Source organism: Balaenoptera acutorostrata, chromosome 1, assembly GCF_949987535.1.
Source record: "Balaenoptera acutorostrata chromosome 1, mBalAcu1.1, whole genome shotgun sequence".
NCBI classification, from domain to species: Eukaryota; Metazoa; Chordata; class Mammalia; order Artiodactyla; family Balaenopteridae; genus Balaenoptera; species Balaenoptera acutorostrata.
In genome coordinates this window covers 160,904,257-160,926,273 of record NC_080064.1, presented here as the reverse complement: position 1 = coordinate 160,926,273, position 22,017 = coordinate 160,904,257, and the positions used below count along the sequence as shown (strand labels likewise).

Here is a 22,017-nt window from a genome sequence, read left to right as displayed (position 1 = left end):
AGTCTTAACCACCAGACCTCCAGGGAAGTTCCGAGATGACTTTTTTGTCATAACCTCCGTGGCCTTCATGGGCCCCAGAGACTGGTCAGTGAGTGGGCTCTAAAGGCAGCCATATGATGGCCTTGGCAATGAGCCGCAGCCCTCGGACTGCCAGGAGAACCTCCCAGGGCTCACGGACCCTTTTACCTCATCATTGCTTTGGGTATTTTCCTCCCTTGTCTTTGGGAAGCAGCTGTTTGCAGAGGCCCATGGAGCTTTCTCCTTTGCTCTGCAAAAAATGTTAAGCAAACATTTAAGGAATAAGGGCTTTATAATGATGAGAGTAAACACTGAGGAATACCAGCTATTATGGAATATAAGTGTTTAAAAAAAAGAGGAAAGGAAAAATAAATGACAAAGTGCTGCTTGTCTCAAGCAGGCCTCCTACTGACTTGCAGCTGTGTGAGGCAGGGTGGGGGACCAGCCTTTCCCATGCTTCACGTTTCAGGTTGCAGCTCCCGCAGACAGCTCCTAAGAGGCTCAATGCCCAAGTGTGTTCAGGTAAAATGGGCATTTCCTCCTCCTGGAGAAAGGAGGAGAGCAGAACAGATGGGATGCCGAGGCCAGAGGACCAGCTCGGCTGTGCTCTGAACTGTGGGGCACCCCCCACCCTGAGGAAAAGATGGACAGGAAGAGGCCAAGGAAAGGGAGGCTGGGCAGCTCTGGGGATGGCAGCAGAGACTTCACCACCAAATGGAAAGCCCAGGCAGGTGCCAAGGGCTGTCTCAGGTCTGGGTGCTCCCATTCCTCCCCACATCCCCAGCCCACTCCCATGCCACTCACCCCACGCCTGCTAAGCCTAAAGGAAGGCCTTTTTCTGAGTTCTCATCTGGGGGATCATTCAGTTTTCCTCTGAGAAACAATGCCTCAACCTCACTCTGGGGGCATAACATAGTGGTTGGACAGCAAGGGTCAAATCCTAGTCCTGACACTTGTTGGCTATTGGCTTCAGTTACCTCCCCTGAGCCTTGGCTTCCCAATCTGTAAAGTGGGCTAATAAAGAATCTACCTCATTGGGGGACTTCCCTGGTGGCGCAGAGGTTAAGGATCTGCGTGCCAATGCAGGGGACACGGGTTCGAGCCCTGGTCCGGGAAGATCTCATATGCCGCGGAGCAACTAAGCCCGTGCATCACAACTACTGAGCCCGCGAGCCACAACTAGTGAGCCCACTTGCCTAGAGCCCGTGCTCTGCAACAAGAGAAGACACCACAATGAGAAGCCTGCGCACCACAATGAAGAGTAGCCCCCGCTTGCCACATCTAAAGAAAGCCCGCGTGCAGCAACAAAGACCTAACACAGCCAAAAATAAATAATAAATAAATAAATTAAAAAAAAAAAAAAAAAAAAGAACCTACCTCATCGGGTTGTTGTGAGGACTGGATGAGGTGGAGCTTGGACAGGGCTGGGCCTGGGGTGCAGAACACGCTGAGAGAGTGTCACCACTCTTATCCCTGTCTCCTCTCCCCTCCCAAGCTGGGATCCAGCAGTGGCCTTGGTGGCAGCTGAGGTACACATTCTTAGAGAGTCGACTTGCCAGGCTCACCCCAAAGTGAGCCTCCCTGGGTCCTCAGTTGGGTTTGACCTCCTTCCAAACTGCTTGCCTAGCATGCCCTAAGACGTGGGAAGATTAATGGCTTCCAGGGGGTCTCTTTACCTCCCACTGGAAGCCACTATCTCTTTCTAGAATGGCTTTAGAAAAGATGTGTCTCATTAAATTCAGACATTTGGAAACCATTTGCTGCACCCCAGACCTCTCCAGATGGGCCAGGCAGCCAGCGAATGAGCTGGGGAGTGAGGACCCACATTAGGAAAACACAGGGGAGGGTGCTGTGTCTGACATCGCTTACAGTTCAAGAAGGTCTGGTGAACTTCTTGCTCTGAATGAGCTAAAGGTGTCGGGAATTCCAGGGCCTTTGATCCTCAGTGGGTTCTTTGAAGGAGTTGAGCCTGGGGGGCTTAACTTGGGAGGTGGGGGGTCATGGTGGAACTTATTGAGGCGATTTTTCAAAACCTACGTCTTCTCCCAGCCCCGACCAGGGCATCTGGGAACCTATCGGGGAGGGGCTGTGTTGATACAGCTCGTACACATCCTGCCTCTGGCTGAGGGCCACACGTGTGGACTCAGGAATAGAGAATAAACAGCGTGTGGTAGTGACCTCCCAGTGTGGCTGCAGCTGCTAGACCACGAAGCTGGAAAGTGGACCCCACCTTTGTGTAATTTCTTTCTTTCTTTCACTCAATGAATGTATTTGAGTTTCTACTATGTGCAGGGTAGTTACCAGGCTCAAAGAATACAAAGATATGTAAAGGGTAAAATGTCCTTATCGTCATTGAACTTACATTCTCTTTTCTGTTTTTTTTAAAGATTGATTGATTGATTGATTGATTGCTATGTTGGGTCTTTGTTTCTGTGCGAGGGCTTTCTCTAGTTGTGGCAAGCGGGGGCCACTCTTCATCGCGGTGCGCGGGCCTCTCACTATCGCGGCCTCTCTTGTTGCGGAGCACAAGCTCCAGACGTGCAGGCTCAGTAGTTGTGGCTCACGGGCCTAGTTGCTCCGCGGCATGTGGGATCTTCCCAGACCAGGGCTCAAACCCATGTCCCCTGCATTGGCAGGCAGACTCTCAACCACTGCGCCACCAGGGAAGCCCCTGTTTTTTTAATTGAGGTATGATGTACAGTATTATGTAAGTTTCAGGTATATAACAAAGCGATTCACAATTTTTAAACGTTATAGTCCATTTATAGTTATTATAAAATATTGGCTATATTCCCTGTGTTGCGCAATATATCTTTGTAGCTTACTTACTTTATACACAGTAGTTTGTACCTCATAATCCCCTACCCCTATCTTGTCCCTCCCCCCCTTGCCTCTCCCCACCAATAACCACTAGTTTCTTCTCTGTATCTGTGAGTCTGTTTCTTTTTTGTTATATTCACTAGTTTGTTTTCTGTGTGTAATTTATTTATTTATTCCGTTTTCACATTTTTATTGGGGGCCACTGAGGACGGGGTGCTCACACTTCCTCCTTCCACTCCAAGCTGGGCCTTGGTGTCCTGGGGGTAACTGAGCACGTTCCCATCATCTCGGAGGAGCTCTGGGTGGCTGTAGGGTGTGGCCTGGTTGACCAAGACATTGTACATGGTGTAGGGGCCGAGTGTGGGCAGAATTATAGCGAGGCCCAAATGGTGAAGGATGGGACAGTTCCGGCTCCTCGGCCCAGGCATTCTTGATGAAGGCAGTGAGTTTCACAGCCATCTTGGTCTCCACATCTGTGTAACTCATACCTGACAAATTTCTTCACAGACATCACCTCACTTGACATCCAAGGTTACACTCTGGTAGTCAAGGCTGCCGTATCTCCATTTTACAAATGAGAAAGTTGAGGCCCAGGTAGGACAGGTGCACACAGCAAAGAAAGGATAAGCCAGAGTAAGAATCCAGCTCTTCTGACCCACACAGCTGTGGTCATCCCAGTCTAGATCATGCTGAGGGTGACCAGTGGAGCTGGGCCATCATCCAAGTGTAGGTGGGACACTTTTTTTTTTTTGGCCACGCCACGCGGCATATGGGATGTGGGATCTTAGTTCCCTGACCAGGGATAGAAACTGTGCCCCCTGCAGTGGAAGCATGGAGTCATAACCATTGGACCGCCAGGGAAGTCCCTAGGTGGGACACTTTTAAATGTGCATTTCCAAAGCATTTCTTCTATCCCTTTGTCAAACAGACCTTGAAAGGACACCAGTTGTCTTGTGTGCTGTCATTTTGGGCTACGTTGTCATGATTCTCTTAGTATGGTTCTGGAATTAAATAGCAAAACCCCTCAGAGTTCCCCTGCTTGCCATGAGTGGGTACTTTTCAATTGTCAAGAAATGAGAGGAAGCTTCTCGACTCTCTTGGAAAGTTCTGGACAGAAAAATAAATGTTCAGACACATCCTAAGAGTCTAGTGGGAAAAACTTAAAGCCAGCTCATAATCAGGGTTCAGACATAGAGAACGATCTGATGGAATGGGTTCCCCAAAGTTGGGTGACTTGGAAGATGGAGTGAGCCTTCGGTGAGGAAGTCACAGTGGCCGTAGCAAAGGTCCAGCAGCGTGGATCAGCCTTGGCAGCAGGGCCTGAGATGTGTGTACACATTCCAGATATGACCTGAGGCTGGCCTGACCACGCCCCCCGCCCCCCCCCCCCCCAAGACCCTGTGATCCAGGAAGGTGACCGGCTGGGACATCAATGGGAGAGCTGTCACTTGAAACCCAGCAACCCTTCTGAAGCAGCTGGTCAGGAGAAGGGCAAGGATGGAAATTTCCTGCTGGCCAGAGGTGGGGTGGAAGAGGGTGAGATGGTCAGAAGTGGCCCAGGCATTGGGCATGAGTAGGCATGGCTAGAAGCCCATGGGCAGCTCAGTAAGAGACTGCACAGAACAGAAGGAGGGTTGGACCGGAGATAGAGGCAGTGGTTCTATCGTATGTGAAACCTTCTCCCCTGCCCACTCTGCCAGGGGCTTCTAGAGGGAATGACTGGAGAGTTCATCTGCCGCCCCAAACACTGGAATCTCTGCTCATCAAACAAATGGTGGGTTTGGTCAGTGCTACAGATGTGACATTGACAGACGCCAGCGGGTAAGACCTGGAGGCATCTGAGTTACGTTCATTTGAGGGAGGTGCTGCAAATTCAGGCTGTTTCCGCTGCTAGGACCCCATCTGTCTGCATAGGTTGGTGAAGCCCAGGGAAAGTGGAGCTGCAGATAAGGAAGGTGGCTCCACTGGGAAGCTATTTGCTGAGCTCACTGTAGTGAATGCCGGCTGCCTCCTTCAGACTCCCCTCCAGGACAGAGTCTCCCGTTCTCCCAACACCTTCTGGCTCACAGCTCAGTCCTCTCTGGGAATTGCCTGCAGCCAAGACCACATCCTCTTCCTGGGCAGCCTCGCTGGGGAGAGAGACGAGTGGTCACTGAGTGGGTAGGAAGGCCTGACCCCCTCTCTGTAACGGGAACAACTCTGAAGGGCTTCCCAGCGGCACAGCTCCCCGCAGGATTGCCGGATGCCTCTGCGGGGTGGCATCGAGGCTCACCTGCTCCCTCCGCCCAGCCCTGCTTCCCGCACTCGCCCAGCAAAGGTGTTGGCCCCAAGAGCACTGCCCAGGAAAACTCCTGCTTGCTAAGCTCGGCCTCAGAGTCTCCTTTCGGGCTCCTGAGCTAGGACAGCCCAGCCCTGTTTTGTCTCCATCACTGCACTACCTCCTAAGTGGGAGGAAAGTTGGTGATCAGAGCCAGAGGGCCGCCGCCAACCTTGGGACCCTCATATATGAGCCCTGCCCTGAGTACTCTTCCAGAGCCTTGGCGATGTGTCCAAAGAACGGGGCGGGGGGAGCCCTGGGCAGAGAGTGTTGCGGCCGCCAGGAGCCTGACTTCTGTGTGTCTTCAGCCCCATGCGGAGTCTTAGGAAACACAGAAAAAGCAGAGTCTAGTTTGACTTGCAGACATTTGGGGCTGTTTATTGACCTCGATGGACTTGTACCATGGGAACAAGTCTCACCGAGGCCTTGCTTGTAACCAGAGAGCGTTTTTTATCAAGATTTGTATATAGGTCAGCCCCCTGGTAGTAGTCAGGGTTCTCCAGAGAAATAGAATACACACACACACACACACACACACACACACACACACACGAGTAGGTATGTGCGTGTATGTGTGTGCGTGTTTGTGTGAGACAGAGAGAGAGAGTTATTTTAAGGAATTGATTCATGTGATGGCAGAGGCTAGGCAGCCTAAAATCAGCAGGGTGGGTTGGTGGGCTGGAGATGCTGAAAGACCATCCAAACACCGTCTGCTGCAGAATTCCCTTTTCCCCCGGGGGGTGGGGGGGCTGGTCAATCTTTTTTCTCTTAAGGCCTTCAACTAATTGGATGAGATGCAACCAGATTATGGCGGGCAATCTGCTTTTCTCAAAGTCTCCTGGTTTAAATGTTAATCTCATCTGAAATATGACATCACAGCAACATCCAACTACGACTGACCAAATATCTGGGTACCATGCCCCAGCCAAGTCGACATAAAACTATCCATCACATCCCTCCGTGTTGTGCAGTTTCCATCTAGGAAACTTCGCCCTCGTCACCCTATAATAAGCAGGCCGGGCACCGTCAGGTGAGCGGGGAGCCACGCGCCTGCTCAGCTAGTGTCATTCTCCAGTGAAGGTGAATGCTTGCCACCAGGGATTCACTGTCTTTACCTTTCCTCGTGAACTTTAGACGTTTTATCATCTCTAGCTCCTTCATTTACCAGGGGCTGGCAAGCTGATTCTGTAAATCACATAAGGACACATAGTAAGTATTTTAGGCTATGCAGGTCATATATGTCTCTCTTGCATATTCTTGTTTGTTTGTTTTACAACTTTTTAAAAATATAGAAACCACTCTTAGCTTGCTGGCCGTATAAAAATAGGACGAGGGCTGGATTAGCCCATGAGCTGTAATTTGTCAAACCTTGATTTAAACTACTAACATTCCGGGTGCATCTGATTGCTTGAAATTCCTGGATGACTTCCAATCCCTAAGTGCACTCCTCCAACTGCATCCAAATCCAGGTGTTCAACAGAAACCTAAGTGACATCAAAGCTGCAAGGTCCGCAGGAAGCGAAGGGCTTCCTCCTCCCGGGCTCTAATGACCAGATCTCCCCCTAAAGATGGGGACGGCTTCTCCATCACGAAAGCTTTGAGCTGGGAGAACAAAGGGCCAAGGAAGACCATGACAGAACACCAGCTATGCCCTCCCTCCAGCCAGCTGGTTGCCCAGCACAGGCCCCTCCAGTTCTGTTGGATGCTTAGGGTCCCCAAGAGGGAGCGCTACCCCAGGTGGCCTGGAGGGTCCCCCCACCTGGGCGGGGAGGAGAGCAGCTGCATGGGCTTGGACAGCCGCCTGTGGCCAGAGCACACTGAGCCCGCGTGCAGCCTGCAGCCGCCCTGGGATGAACCACCTTCAGGCAGGAGGCCTGACGGTCAGCCTCCAGGGGGCTTTTCAGGGATCAGGGTCATGGCATTATGAAACTTGGCTTTTCCGTGTGTGTGGCGGGGTGAGGGGGGAGCTCTTTATGAACCACTTGTAGATCAACTCAACTGCACAATCCTGTCGTGTAAAGACTTTGTGGAAAACTGTGAGCTCTTACACCGGCAAATGCTGTTTTAGCATGTGCGTTCCTATCTCCTGTGAGAGTTGAATGAGAATAAAAATCGTCCTGTTTGCTGCTCCTCTAGTTTTGTGTTTGATCTGGCTGTAAAGAACTCTTTTCTCAGAAGCGGGACTTTTCATTCCTCTCCTTCCCTCCCTCCCCTCCTCCCTCCCCTCCTCCCTCCCTCCCTCTCTTTCCCCATCTATCCTTGTCTGCTATTGCACCTGCTCTGAGAGATCCCCATATTAAACCTGTCTGCAGGTAGCTCAGGGGAGGGCATGTGTAAAGCAAATATGAAAGATCTTTGTGCCTTTGTAGCTCTCTCTTCCTTACTCAAAGTATTGTTTCTGTGACACTAACAGCACAGTGAAAGCAGACCCGGGGGCCAGGCCTCTGAACGGCAGGAGAATGAAAATGGACCAAGTACTGGATTACTATGCAAAACCCCTTCTGGCCACAGCTCTTTCTACCAGTGGCATCTGCCCTCCAGCCCGTCCTGCTTTGTCCTCAGGAGAGCCATCTTTGGAACATCAGGAGACGCAGGCCAGGCCCTTCTCCTCATGAGGCTGGGCAGAGCTAATCAGACACCACGGGCTCTACTGTCTAAGAGTTCTCAGCCCAACGCCGAAGACTGTGACCACATGGCAAGCTCCTCCCCTGAAGGACCCACCAGAGTGAGCTGCCCCAGAACAGAGGGTCAGAAACATGCAGAAAGAGCCAACTATGAGTGTCATTTGTTGTGGTGGCCCCCAAGCTGTAAGCTTATTCAGCTTTCTGCTTTCCGGAGAACTGCTTGTCTCTCTCTTGGTATGCACTCCTGACGCTGCGGTATTGAGCGTAAAAAAGGAAAATGGCTTGCGGCCAGTTTCGCTCCAGGTGCCTGCTCTGCATCTAAGAGCCCCTGGTTGTTCCCCAGAAGAAGGACGTGCTGCCCTGAGGGGGAAGTCTGTATCTCCAAAGAATGGCCCATAAGGCATGCTGACGCATAGATAGTGGTGCATAGATAGTGGTGCATAGATAGTGGCGCATAGATCGTGGCGCATAGATAGTGGCGACAGAATTGTGTGGAAATACAAGGTTTACTGATGTATTGTCTGATATTCGTTCCGTACTAAACCTATATATACATTCATGCTCTTTGAATAAACTTGCCTTGCAACCATCAGTTGTCTTGGCCCTTCTGACCCCATACTGGTGCTTTTCAGTTCCTTACCCCTCACCGCCAGGAACTTCTAGCTTTCTGCAGCCGGTCTACGGCAGTTGCCTATCTCCATTTCATTTAGTTGTTTTTCTGGGGTTTTTTCTTGTTCCTTCATCTGGTACATAGCCCTCTGCCTTTTCATCTTCTCTGTCTTTCTCTAACTGTGTTTCTTGGTCCACAGGCTGCAGGATTGTAGTTTTTCTTGCTTCTGCTGTCTGCCCTCTGCTGGTTGAGGCTATCTAAGAGGCTTGATGAGAGGCTCTGGTGGTGGGTAGAGCTCTCATTTACCAGTTTTATTTTACATAGGATGCCTCATTTACTAAAACCATAGATTCCAAGTTGCTCCATGAAAAATGTGATATTCTTAGCTGTCAACATTAGGGAATTTCCCCAATCACATTTTTAAATTGATTTAATGTGTTATTTTTGAAAACATAAGTTGGGATATCACAAAATGGACTTAGTCTGCAGAGGCTTACTTTCAACCAGAGAGCTCCATTTCCATGTTCCGCTTAACAGAAGCCAAAATGATCTTCCTTCCCAAACCTCTTCCTTTTCCTGCACTATCTAAGAAAAAGTAACCACACTCTACATAGTTCCCTAAGCCAGAACCCTAGCAGCCATTTTGGCTTCTCTTTTCCCCTTCCCGCTCCATATCTAGTCACTGAGCCCTTCTATTCTACCTCCCAAATGACCTCAGATCCTTTCCCTCCACTCCAATCTCTGCCACTGCCTTTAGTTTGAACCCTCACTCCTCTCTTAGATGAATATAAAGTCTCTTAATGGGTTTTGTTGCTTCCATCAGTCCTACTTATTCTCAAGCGTGACCTCACTACAAACCACCTGATAGTGACTCCTTAACTTCACAACATTCAATGGCTCTCATGTTTCTGGGAAGAAAACCAAGCTCTTTACCCCAGCATCTACTTGGGGTTAATAGATCTAGGTTTGAATTTCAGGTTTAAGTACTTTGCAGCAGTGTGACCTCAGACTATTGGGCTTTCTAAGCCTTTGTTTTCTCACCGTGCCTGAGGTCACTGAGGGCAGGACTATTTTTCACACACGGGTGCCTGGCATGTAGGAGGGACTAATCAATGTTGAATGAAGGGAAAGTATTTTAAAATCCACATCAAAAAATTGCTCCTCCTTAAAAAAAGAAAATCCTGATACACTATGCCACTTCCAACCAAATTTGACTTCTACCTTTATTTTCTGATGATCACAATAAGGTGCCTTTGGGGATCCACACAATCAGGGATCAAATCCTGGCCACACCCCTGAGCAATCATGTGACCTTGGGAACGTTACTTAGCTTCTGTAAAATCTGTAAAATGAAGGTTTCTGAGGATTTTGTTCCCGAGGGTTAAATGAGTACCTCACTTGGAACGGGGGCGGGCGCATAGTGTTTGCCAAATGTTAACTATCGTTATCATCTTCATCAAATCAAGACCGTGGTACTTCACTTTGTGACTCTCAAGTTTGTATGAGAAAATCGTGCTTTATGCGTTGTTGTTGGCTAAAGTAGGGAAACCTGGAAACTCTTGCCGTGGAAGAGAGAAACAGGCGAGAAAAGCGAGTTGCTGAATCCCAGCGCCTCAGAGGTGGGAGGGAGGAGTTCGGTACCTAATTTACTGATGAGGAAGTGGAGGGGTGATGTGTCCTCGAGTCTCATTCAAGACACAGCCACAGCTCTTTATTGAGAGTAGGACCAGGGCCCCGGGGGTTGCTATGGTTAAACTGTAGGTGGAAACTAACACTCTTTGGAAGGCAAGATAGGAGGAGCATTCAGTTATAAAAAACGGTCAAAAATTGGGGTGAAACTAAGTTCGTTGAGCGATACATCAAATGAGTCAACTGTCGACCCGGTGAAACCGAGTTGCTAACTGAACTGGCATTTTACGAACAGGGGCTTTCTACAGAGCCCACTGACTCAGGACGGCTTCGATTAACAAACGCGGCGTTTTTACTGAGCTCTGACCACCACAGCAACAGTCAGCTCTACCCACCACCAGAGCCTCCCATCAAGCCTCTTAGATAGCCTCAACCACCAGAGGGCAGAGAACAGAAGCAAGAAAAACTACAATCCTGCAGCCTGTGGACCAAAAACCACAGTTACAGAAAGACAGAGAAGATGAAAATGCAGAGGGCTATGTACCAGATGAAGGAACAAGAAAAAACCCCAGAAAAACAACTAAATGAAGTGGAGATAGGCAACCTTCCAGAAAAAGAATTCAGAATAATGATAGTGAAGATGATCCAGGACCTCGGAATAAGAGTGGAGGCAAAGATTGAGAAGATGCAAGAAATGATTAACAAAGACCTAGAAGAATTAAAGAACAAACAAACAGAGATGACCAATACAATAACTGAAATGAAAACTACACTAGAAGGAATCAATAGCAGAATAACTGAGGCAGAAGAACGGATAAGTGACCTGGAAGACAGAATGGTGGAATTCACTGCTGTGGAACAGACTAAAGAAAAAAGAATGAAAAGAAATGAAGACAGCCTAAGAGACCTCTGGGACAACATTAAACGCAACAACATTCGCATTATAGGGATCCCAGAAGGAGAAGAGAGAGAGAAAGGACCAGAGAAAATATTTGAAGAGATTATAGTCGAAAACTTCCCTAACATGGGAAAGGAAATAGCCACCCAAGTCCAGGAAGCGCAGAGAGTCCCATACAGAATAAACCCAAGGAGAAACACGCCGAGACACATAGTAATCAAAGTGGCAAAAATTAAAGACAAAGAAAAATTACTGAAAGCAGCAAGGGAAAAACGACAAATAACATACAAGGGAACTCCCATAAGGTTAACAGCTGATTTCTCAGCAGAAACTCTGCAAGCCAGAAGGGAGTGGCATGATATACTTAAAGTGATGAAAGGGAAGAACCTACAACCAAGATTACTCTACCCGGCAAGGATCTCATTTAGATTCGATGGAGAAATCAAAAGCTTTACAGACAAGCAAAAGCTAAGAGAATTCAGCACCACCAAACCAGCTCTACAACAAATGCTAAAGGAACTTCTCTAAGTGGGAAACACAAGAGAAGAAAAGGACCTACAAAAACAAACCCAAAACAATTAAGAAAATGGTCATAGGAACATACATATCGATAATTACCTTAAACGTGAATGGATTAAATGCCCCAACCAAAAGACATAGACTGGCTGAATGGATACAAAAACAAGACCCATATATATGCTGTCTACAAGAGACCCACTTCAGACCTAGGGACACATACAGACTGAAAGTGAGGGGATGGAAAAAGATATTCCATGCAAATGGAAATCAAAAGAAAGCTGGAGTAGCTATACTCATATCAGATAAAATAGACTTTAAAATAAAGAATGTTACAAGAGACAAGGAAGGACACTACATAATGATCCAGGGATCAATCCAAGAAGAAGATATAACAATTATAAATATATATGCACCCAACATAGGAGCACCTCAATACATAAGGCAACTGCTAACAGCTATAAAAGAGGAAATCAACAGTAACACAATCATAGTGGGGGACTTTAACACCTCACTTACACCAATGGACAGATCATCCAAAATGAAAATAAATAAGGAAACAGAAGCTTTAAATGACACAATAGACCAGATAGATTTAATTGATATATATAGGACATTCCATCCAAAAACGGCAGATTACACGTTCTTCTCAAGTGCGCACGGAACATTCTCCAGGATAGATCACATCTTGGGTCACAAATCAAGCCTCAGTAAATTTAAGAAAATTGAAATCATATCAAGCATCTTTTCTGACCACAACGCTATGAGATTAGAAATGAATTACAGGGAAAAAAACGTAAAAAAGACAAACACATGGAGGCTAAACAATACGTTACTAAATAACCAAGAGATCACTGAAGAAATCAAACAGGAAATAAAAAAAATACCTAGAGACAAATGACAATGAAAACACGACGACCCAAAACCTATGGGATGCAGCAAAAGCGGTTCTAAGAGGGAAGTTTATAGCTATACAAGCCTACCTAAAGAAACAAGAAAAATCTCAAGTAAACAATCTAACCTTACACCTAAAGAAACTAGAGAAAGAAGAACAAACAAAACCCAAAGTTAGCAGAAGGAAAGAAATCATTAAGATCAGAGCAGAAATAAATGAAATAGAAACAAAGAAAACAATAGCAAAGATCAATAAAACTAAAAGTTGGTTCTTTGAGAAGATAAACAAAATTGATAAGTCATTAGCCAGACTCATCAAGAAAAAGAGGGAGAGGACTCAAATCAATAAAATCAGAAACGAAAAAGGAGAAGTTACAACACACACCGCAGAAATACAAAACATCCTAAGAGACTACTACAAGCAACTTTATGCCAATAAAATGGACAACCTGGAAGAAATGGACAAATTCTTAGAAAGGTATAACCTTCCAAGACTGAATCAGGAAGAAACAGAAAATATGAACAGACCAATCACAAGTAATGAAATTGAAACTGTGATTAAAAATCTTCCAACAAACAAAAGTCCAGGACCAGATGGCTTCACAGGTGAATTCTCTCAAACATTTAGAGAAGAGCTAACACCCATCCTTCTCAAACTCTTCCAAAAAATTGCAGAAGAAGGAACACTCCCAAACTCATTCTATGAGGCCACCATCACCCTGATACCAAAACCAGACAAAGACACTACAAAAAAAGAAAATTACAGACCAATATCACTGATGAATATAGATGCAAAAATCCTCAACAAAATACTAGCAAACAGAATCCAACAACACATTAAAAGGATCATACATCACGATCAAGTGGGATTTATCCCAGGGATGCAAGGATTCTTCAATATACGCAAATCAATCAATGTGATACACCATATTAACAAATTGAAGAATAAAAACCATATGATCATCTCAATAGATGCAGAAAAAGCTTTTGACAAAATTCAACACCCATTTCTGATAAAAACTCTCCAGAAAGTGGGCATAGAGGGAACCTACCTCAACATAATAAAGGCCATATATGACAAACCCACAGCAAACATCATTCTCAATGGTGAAAAACTGAAAGCATTTCCTCTAAGATCAGGAACGAGACAAGGACGTCCACTCTCACCACTATTATTCAACATAGTTCTGGAAGTCCTAGCCACGGCAATCAGACAAGAAAAAGAAATAAAAGGAATACAAATTGGAAAAGAAGAAGTAAAACTGTCACTGTTTGCGGATGACATGATACTATACATAGAGAATCCTAAAACTGCCACCAGAAAACTGCTAGAGCTAATTAATGAATATGGTAAAGTTGCAGGTTACAAAATTAATGCACAGAAATCTCTTGCATTCCTATACACTAATGATGAAAAATCTGAAAGAGAAATTATGGAAACACTCCCATTTACCATTGCAACAAAAAGAATAAAATACCTAGGAATAAACCTACCTAGGGAGACAAAAGACCTGTATGCAGAAATCTATAAGACACTGATGAAAGAAATTAAAGATGATACCAACAGATGGAGAGATATACCATGTTCTTGGATTGGAAGAATCAACATTGTGAAAATGAGTATACTACCCAAAGCAATCTACAGATTCAATGCAATCCCTATCAAATTACCAATGGCATTTTTTACGGAGCTAGAACAAATCATCTTAAAATTTGTATGGAGACACAAAAGACCCCGAATAGCCAAAGCAGTCTTGAGGCAAAAAAATGGAGCTGGAGGAATTAGACTCCCTGACTTCAGACTATACTACAAAGCTACAGTAATCAAGACAATATGGTACTGGCACAAAAACAGAAACATAGATCAATGGAACAAGATAGAAAGCCCAGAGATTAACCCACGCACCTATGGTCAACTAATCTATGACAAAGGAGGCAAAGATATACAATGGAGAAAAGACAGTCTCTTCAATAAGTGGTGCTGGGAAAACTGGACAGCTCCATGTAAAAGAATGAAATTAGAATACTCCCTAACACCATACACAAAAATAAACTCAAAATGGATTAGAGACCTAAATATAAGACTGGACACTATAAAACTCTTAGAGGAAAACATAGGAAGAACACTCTTTGACATAAATCACAGCAAGATCTTTTTTGATCCACCTCCTAGAGTAATGGAAATAAAAACAAAAATAAACAAGTGGGACCTAATGAAACTTCAAAGCTTTTGCACAGCAAAGGAAACCATAAACAAGACAAAAAGACAACCCTCAGAATGGGAGAAAATATTTGCAAATGAATCAACGGACAAAGGATTAATCTCCAAAATATATAAACAGCTCATTCAGCTCAATATCAAAGAAACAAACACCCCAATCCAAAAATGGGCAGAAGACCTAAATAGACATTTCTCCATAGAAGACATACAGACGGCCACGAAGCACATGAAAAGATGCTCAACATCACTAATTATTAGAGAAATGCAAATCAAAACTACAATGAGGTATCACCTCACTCCTGTTAGAATGGGCATCATCAGAAAATCTACAAACAACAAATGCTGGAGAGGGTGTGGAGAAAAGGGAACCCTCTTGCACTGTTGGTGGGAATGTAAATTGATACAGCCACTATGGAGAACAATATGGAGGTTCCTTAAAAATCTAAAAATAGAATTACCATATGACCCAGCAATCCCACTACTGGGCATATACCCAGAGAAAACCGTAATTCAAAAGGACACATGCACCCGAATGTTTATTGCAGCACTATTTACAATAGCCAGGTCATGGAAGCAACCTAAATGCCCATCAACAGACGAATGGATAAAGAAGTTGTGGTACATATATACAATGGAATATTACTCAGCCATAAAAAGGAACAAAATTGAGTCATTTGTTGAGACGTGGATGGATCTAGAGACTGTCATACAGAGTGAAGTAAGTCAGAAAGAGAAAAACAAATATCGTATATTAATGCATGTATGTGGAACCTAGAAAAATGGTACAGATGAGCCAGTTTGCAGGGCAGAAGTTGAGACTCAGATGTAGAGAATGGACATATGGACACCAAGGGGGGAAAACTGCGGTGAGGTGGGGATGGTGGTGTGCTGAATTGGGCGATTGGGATTGACATGTATACACTGATGTGTATAAAACTGATGCCTAATAAGAACCTGCAGTATAAAAAAACAAAAAAACAAAAAACAAAAAAAAAAAAAAAAAACAAACGCGGCGCTTCCCACAGGACCGGAAAGCTCGGAGCGCGAGAGATGAATGGAAACCAGAGTCCGGGGCGCGCCGCTTGGGGGGCGGGGCAGCCGCGGGCGGGGGCGGGGCATTGTGAGTCACATGCCTGCGCTCTGAGGGAACTCTGGTCGTGATTGGTCCGTCGTAACCAGGTGACCGAAGGACACATTCCGGTAGGCAAGGGCCAGCCGAGCCAGCTACTTTCAGTTGGGAGGCGGCGGCGGAAGGAGGAGGAGCTCCGGCTGCGCTCTCTCCCTGCAGTGGTTGCGCGTCTCAGCGCTTGTCTGGTTCCCACCCCTTTTAAATAAGCCGGTCTGGTCACCGCCCTCACAGACTAGTTGGCTCCGGGGAGGCGGCGGCGGCGGGGGTGCGGCCGGGGCCGGGCCCCTGCCCGGGGCCCGGCGGCTGGGCGGACAGGAGAGCGGCGGGCGAAGTCGCGTCTGCATGTGCGGCACAGCCCCGGCATAGCCCGGGGCTGCCAGTGCCCGCCGCGCCATTGTTGGGGGAGGGGGCGGCTTCTGAGCTCAGCGGAGTCGGGGGACGAGCGGAGGCGGCGGCGAGGAGTGAAGGCGCCCCATGGGGAACTCGCTGTCTTGTTGCCTGTGCCCCAATGCCAGCCCCAAGGTGGGCCGGCGCAGGGGGTCAGCGAAGCCGGACTACGAGTTTGAGGTCTACAAGGCGGCGGCCGGGAACGCGGTGGCAGTAGCTCCGGCGGCGGCTACCGTGGAACCCGCCGAGTTGGATTTCGCAGGTGGCGAAGGCCACCACCTGCAGCACATCAGCGACCGGGAGATGCCCGAAGGTAAGAAGCGGCGGGCGCGCCTCGCCCCTCGCGGGGTCGGCGCCGTCTGCTCTCGGGCTTACCTCTGGCCTCCACCGCCCCCAGGGTCCCCCGGGAGGGAGACGCCGCCTAGGGCTCCTTCTTGCCCGGAGTTGGCTCTCCCAGGGCTGGGCACCGGGGACGAAGGCTGGCTCTGCTTGGCATCCCCACCCCTTATTCTTTACCAGTCGCGTCCGGCCAGTCTCCTTCCCTCTTCCCTACCCGAATGCCCAATTCTTTCCCCCGTTCCCATTTCCCAGCCCGGCCTGAGACCCTCTAATCCGCGGCCCTTCCTGTTCGTGGTTCTATTTAACATCTCGTGGGACTTAGCAGAGACTTTCTGGTGTATTCTCTCTTTTCTTAATGAAAACTTAAATACTCTAACTTCGGCGTATCCATCCCGTCTCCCTATCCAGATGGTACCTAAGCGAAGGAACTAGGTAAGGGCCTGATGATAGACTTCTATTCGTTAAGGTAGTTGATACTCGAGACAATTAAGACAAACATTAGAGGATTTGTCATTTAAATTCAAAATAGAGATGGACAGAGTCAGTATGGTGTTCTTAACTAAAATTCTTTGGATTTTAATGTTTTCAGTCGCCCTGATAGAAGCTACTTTATCTCTTCTAACTATAATTTGAACACGATAGGAAAGAAAATGGTGGGAGAGGGGCTTAAAATAACTGTGAACGGTGTGAAACGTTACTGCCACGGCTGCAGAGAATAGTTGTTGGGTTTTTTTTTTTTACCAAAGGAGACCCCATGGAGTTCTGATTACTTTTAAATTCCCACTTTGACACAAGTATGTCTTCAGCTGCACAGCCTTAACCGACTTCTTTTGCACGTTGCCTGTTCTAAGGGAGGGGTGAGGTGGTTCCTGAGACTGCTGGACAGAAGTTTCAAAGGAGAAAAAACAACTTCAGATTGTCATTTGTAATATAAAGGTTTGGGAGTTAACATACCACATCCATCCTGCAGAAAAATGTCTCCATGGCTCCCTCCTCCGCCCCCCCCCCCAGTAGAATACTATTTAACTTTAAGAATGTTCAGGTAAAAGTTCTGAAGGCTAAGTGGCTGGGGGTGGGTGTTGTCGGGGAGGAGAGGAGAGAGAGAAGAGAGGAAATGTTTGATTTTTGCCTCTAGAATTTTGGAAAGGGATGGCTCTAGGTTAAAAAAAAAAATTTCTGGGTAGCATAGTGGCACTTTAATAAAGACTGTTCTTTGAAGTATAAAACATTGTATCATAAAGATGTTAAAGCCCCACTGGCCCATTTGTTTCATTTAAATGCCAGAGATTATTTCATTATTTCATAGACGAAATGTCTTACAGCTCTTCTATTTAAATTTTAGTTGGGTTTATTTAATTTCTTTAAAAGTTAGAATAATTAAGCCTGTGGATTCACCCTTATGATGGACGTGGCTTTGTAAGTGGAGAGTACTCCCTTTTCAGAATAGTTAGATATTGTGAAAGAATGAACAAATTATGTGAATTAATTGTAGCTTTAAACACAAAGCATGTAAGTACTTGTGAAAACTGCTCTGCTTGTTGCTATAAGGTAAGCCTCTAAATGATTTTTAAAAACAGTTAGTAGTTGGCTAATGTAGGATGAGAGACGAAAATTGGACCTTTATAGAATTCTTTTAAGATTTACAATGCATTTTCTTGTGTATTTCACTTGGCCCTTCCATCTACAAATAAGGCCCGTATATATTCTCCCTCTGTTGCCGATGAAGAAGCCAAGACTTAGAGATCTGAAATGACTGTGTAACACAGCTACTGAACAAAAGAGACAGACTTGGGAGGTGGTAGATATGCCAAATTCAGTTCTTGGGATGCTTAAGAAACTGTTTAGAGTGCACCTTATATTTTATAATTTATCCATAAGTTAGGCCTATCTCAGCATACTCCAGTTTTGATTATTGCCATTCCAGTTTATTGTACACAACTCAGAAGCAACATTTACCTCTCCATTCTCTGTCTGTACATACATTGCAATGGATATGAATAAAAGTAGAAGTCATGAAATAGCCTAAATTTATCAGTCAGGTAAACACGTTGATATAATTTAAAGAGTTTGTTCTGGTGAAATCCAATTGAAGCCGAGAATGCCCTGGACAGAGGGACATTAGGGGAAGCTGGTAAGCGGGCAGGTAAGGTACTAAGCATTTAGCATACGACTATGTATGATAAGGAAGGAGTGCTAAATCAGGAACTGGAAAAATAGAGTTCATGAGTACAGAATTTACCTTTTTATGTTTAACATGATTGTTAAAATTTCATTTCAATTTGTCTTTTTGGGGGGGCATTCAATAAAGTGATAAGAGAAACCTCAATTTCAGCATTTGCCTATTAATTAAGTTTCCATAGAAACAAGGTCAGAACACCAAATATAAAGCACAGGCACATTGGAAGTTTGCTCTTAATGTCTTTATTTCAGACAATTTTGTATCAGTTTCCCTGGAAACTGAGAAATACCTACTCAGATATAAAACATTTTGGCTTTTCTACAGTGAAGAATTATTTGGTTACTTAGAGAAAATCGTACATAAATGATGCTCTGTCTTGTTCTTCAGAAACATTGGAGAAGAACATGATTTCTTCAAGCCATCTCAAAAAAGTAACTCCTAAGAACGTAGTATAGATTTCAGATAGACTCAAAAGAATTGTTTACTACTTTGTCTTTAACAGTATATCTAATATAACTGATGGTAGTGTCATAATAGAAAATAAGATGCTACGGTCCTATTATCTGATTTTATTTTTATTCATCAACTTTTCATACAGCCTTTATGTTCTGACCTTAGGAGCTTTGCTAATTTTCTGGTGAAAGGTGCTCTCTCAAGTGACCCCTACCTCCCATCCCCCTGAAGAGTGGGTAGGGAAGGAATTGGCAATATGATGTGGAAAAACCTCTGAGCGACAGATCTTTCCTTTTTTTGGTGACAGTATTAATAAACATTTGATGTAAAAGATTTAGAAAACACAGAAAAGTCCTTCACTCACACTCAGAATATCCAGAATTTTTATTACTATTTTGGTGTTGATTCTTCCTGAACCTTTTGTATGCATATAAACATAACATTGTGTTTATTTTACAAAGATGGGATTGTTCTTTCTGTGCCACTTTGTAACTTTCTGTTATAAAGAAAAGTAACGACATGAAGCTCCTGGAACTGTGCTGACACCTAGAGAGTGCTCCAGGGTGATGTATTTCCATGCAACTGCGCATAGCTCTACAGCCTGCCTTTTACCAACTGTTTACTGTGCCATCGAATGGTTGGAGCATAATTCATTTACCCAGCCTTTATGGTTGAGCATCTTTTATAATCCCATTATAATGCTTTATTCAGGGGACACAGATAAAAACTGATGCATTGTATTGATACTTCCCTATAGCATTCTGATTGTACACTTTGTCTTACGACTTCATTAAATTCATAGGGTGAGTCATTTTGTAGTAAAGGTATTTTAACATTAAATGTTCTTTTCCCAAATTAAAGTTACCATTGATTTTTCACTGAACATTAGATTTCCTCTTTTAGGTTTTCGTGGTTCTTGGTAACCTGTCTTGTGTCTTTGATTCTGAGTAACTAAACTACTACTCTAAGAGATCTGAAATTAACTCTGGTCTTAGGTGACAAACACATCAAAAGAGAGCATTAGAAGAAATCTTAGATGATGTGGGAAAATTGGGAGAAACTTAACTGGTTTTGGGTACACTGAAACATGATTATTAGGCACCATTCCAGAGGCAGGACAAACAGTGGTTAGACAAGACAAAACCCGTATCCTAACTCAGGTCCTTACTTTCTAGAGGTGCCTGGGGGCTGACGACACAAGAATAACATCAGGTGAGAACACTAAGAAAGAAAATGAAGGTGTAATGGGCTGGGGAGGAGGACAGTTTTACAAGGGGTGGTTAAAGACAGCTTCTCTCCTTAAGCGACCCATGAGCAGTCCTAAGAGAGCCATGTGAGGCTGTGGGAGAAGAGGCTTCTGTGCAGTTCCTAAGAAGGGAATATGCTTGATGCGTGCCAAGGACAGAAAGATGGGTGGCTGCAGCTGAGTGAATGAATGCCAGGAGGAATATGGGGGATTAAGACCTTGTATGCCTAGTGGGCCTTGACAGAAAAATATGAATTTTAGTCTAATTGTCATGGGAAACCATTGAAGGATTATATGCAGGGGAATGATGTTAATTCTTAGAAAAAGGGAAGGGGGGTAGAGAGGGTGGAGGGAGATCAGACCAGCTACTGTGTGAGAATAGACTGTAAGGGTGGAAGGAAGCAGAGAGGGAGACCAGTTAGGAGGCTGGTGCGGTGGCTCAGGTGAGAGCCAACAGTGGCTTGAACAAAAAAGCGATATTAATAAGGGTCTAAAATAGGCTGTAGTATATAGATTGCTCTTGCATTTCATTTGATTCTCACCATGTTCTGAGTTAGGTAGTGTAGGAATTCTTCTCTTAGGTATAAATTGAGTTGTCCAAGGTTTTAAAAATGAGTATTGATAGAGAGTAGGACTGTAAATTCCAAATGCATGGCATATAGGAACAGAATTTATTGTTGACATTATGTGAGCTTCTTTGGAATACTACCTTTTTTCTCACCCTTTTTTGTTGTTGTTGGTTTAGTGTATGAAAGTAATAAAACTTAAGAGTTAAAACAGTAACACTGCATAACGTGAAATGAAATGAAGGTAACTTGCAACCCAGAAAGGTTCTTAAAAGTCCAAGAAACTGAGTAAAGTACTCTTTAGAAATATATAAAGCCAGGTGTACTTACCTATGTGTCACCTCTCAGTCATGATCACTGTAACACTGATTGAGGATTAAAATAAGGCAAAACTGAGAACCAGGGTAGAGGCAGGTACAGAAGCAGTTGGAAACCAGAGCTGGGAAGTTTGGAAGCCAGGATTGTCAGAAGCTAGGAAAGCAGGATCAAGGCTTGGGTGAGCAGTAGCCTGGCAGGTGCAGGAGCCTGCTGTGTACCCGCTGGTGAGGCAGCCCAGCTCAGGGCTGGCTGGCAGGAACTCCCTGACTGCGGTGGCAAGTGTGGACTCAAAGAGATGAAATCATCAGTTTACATGGTAATTGTAAAGATTGTAATGTTTGTATCATGAGCCATAAAGCTACTACACTGTGCACTGTAGGGATGCTCGGGCAGGTCAGTAAACGCAGTGGTTACCGTTAAGTAAACTGGTGCTCAGCAGCTGCCCAGAAACTGCTGACGTCGCCTGTTTCTTTGGAATCTATTGAAATCAATATGTTGATATTAATCGCTTTCTGAAATATGCTGCTTCTGTCAGATGCTTTCTTGGTCACTTCCCTCTCCCTCTAATATCTTAACAAGGAAAAATCATTTATCGACAGTTTGATAGCATAGTTTTAACACTTTTAGCCTTCAGTAATGCATTTCATTTGTTCTAAGTTGCCTATGTTTTCACACTTTTAACAACTGCAATTGAGATGGATCTTAACAACTGGTAGAATCTTAGATTGGAGGAAAAACAGTATTCAGTGTTGGTGGTGTTTTACAGGTTTCCTCTGAGGAATGTTTACATTAAGACCGAGTTTAATTTTTTTTTAATCATACTTTTTCTACACCGACCTATCATGCTGTCAAA

The 22,017-nt window shown here is 45.0% G+C and overlaps 1 protein-coding gene across 6 annotated transcripts in view; it reads left to right on the top strand.

Moving 5' to 3' along the window:
* Positions 1-22,017, top strand: part of LOC130707487 (cyclin-Y-like protein 1) — a 184,873-nt gene that overhangs the window by 134,366 nt on the left and 28,490 nt on the right. For 2 of the 6 annotated variants that reach the window (XM_057542113.1, XM_057542126.1), the window contains exon 1: positions 16,138-16,376. The exons of the other annotated variants lie outside the window; for them this stretch is intronic. In XM_057542113.1, coding sequence (XP_057398096.1) covers positions 16,151-16,376 — 226 coding nt within the window. In that variant the 5' untranslated portion in view covers positions 16,138-16,150. Of the gene's footprint in view, positions 1-16,137; positions 16,377-22,017 lie in introns of those variants that run through there. 6 annotated transcript variants of the gene reach the window in all.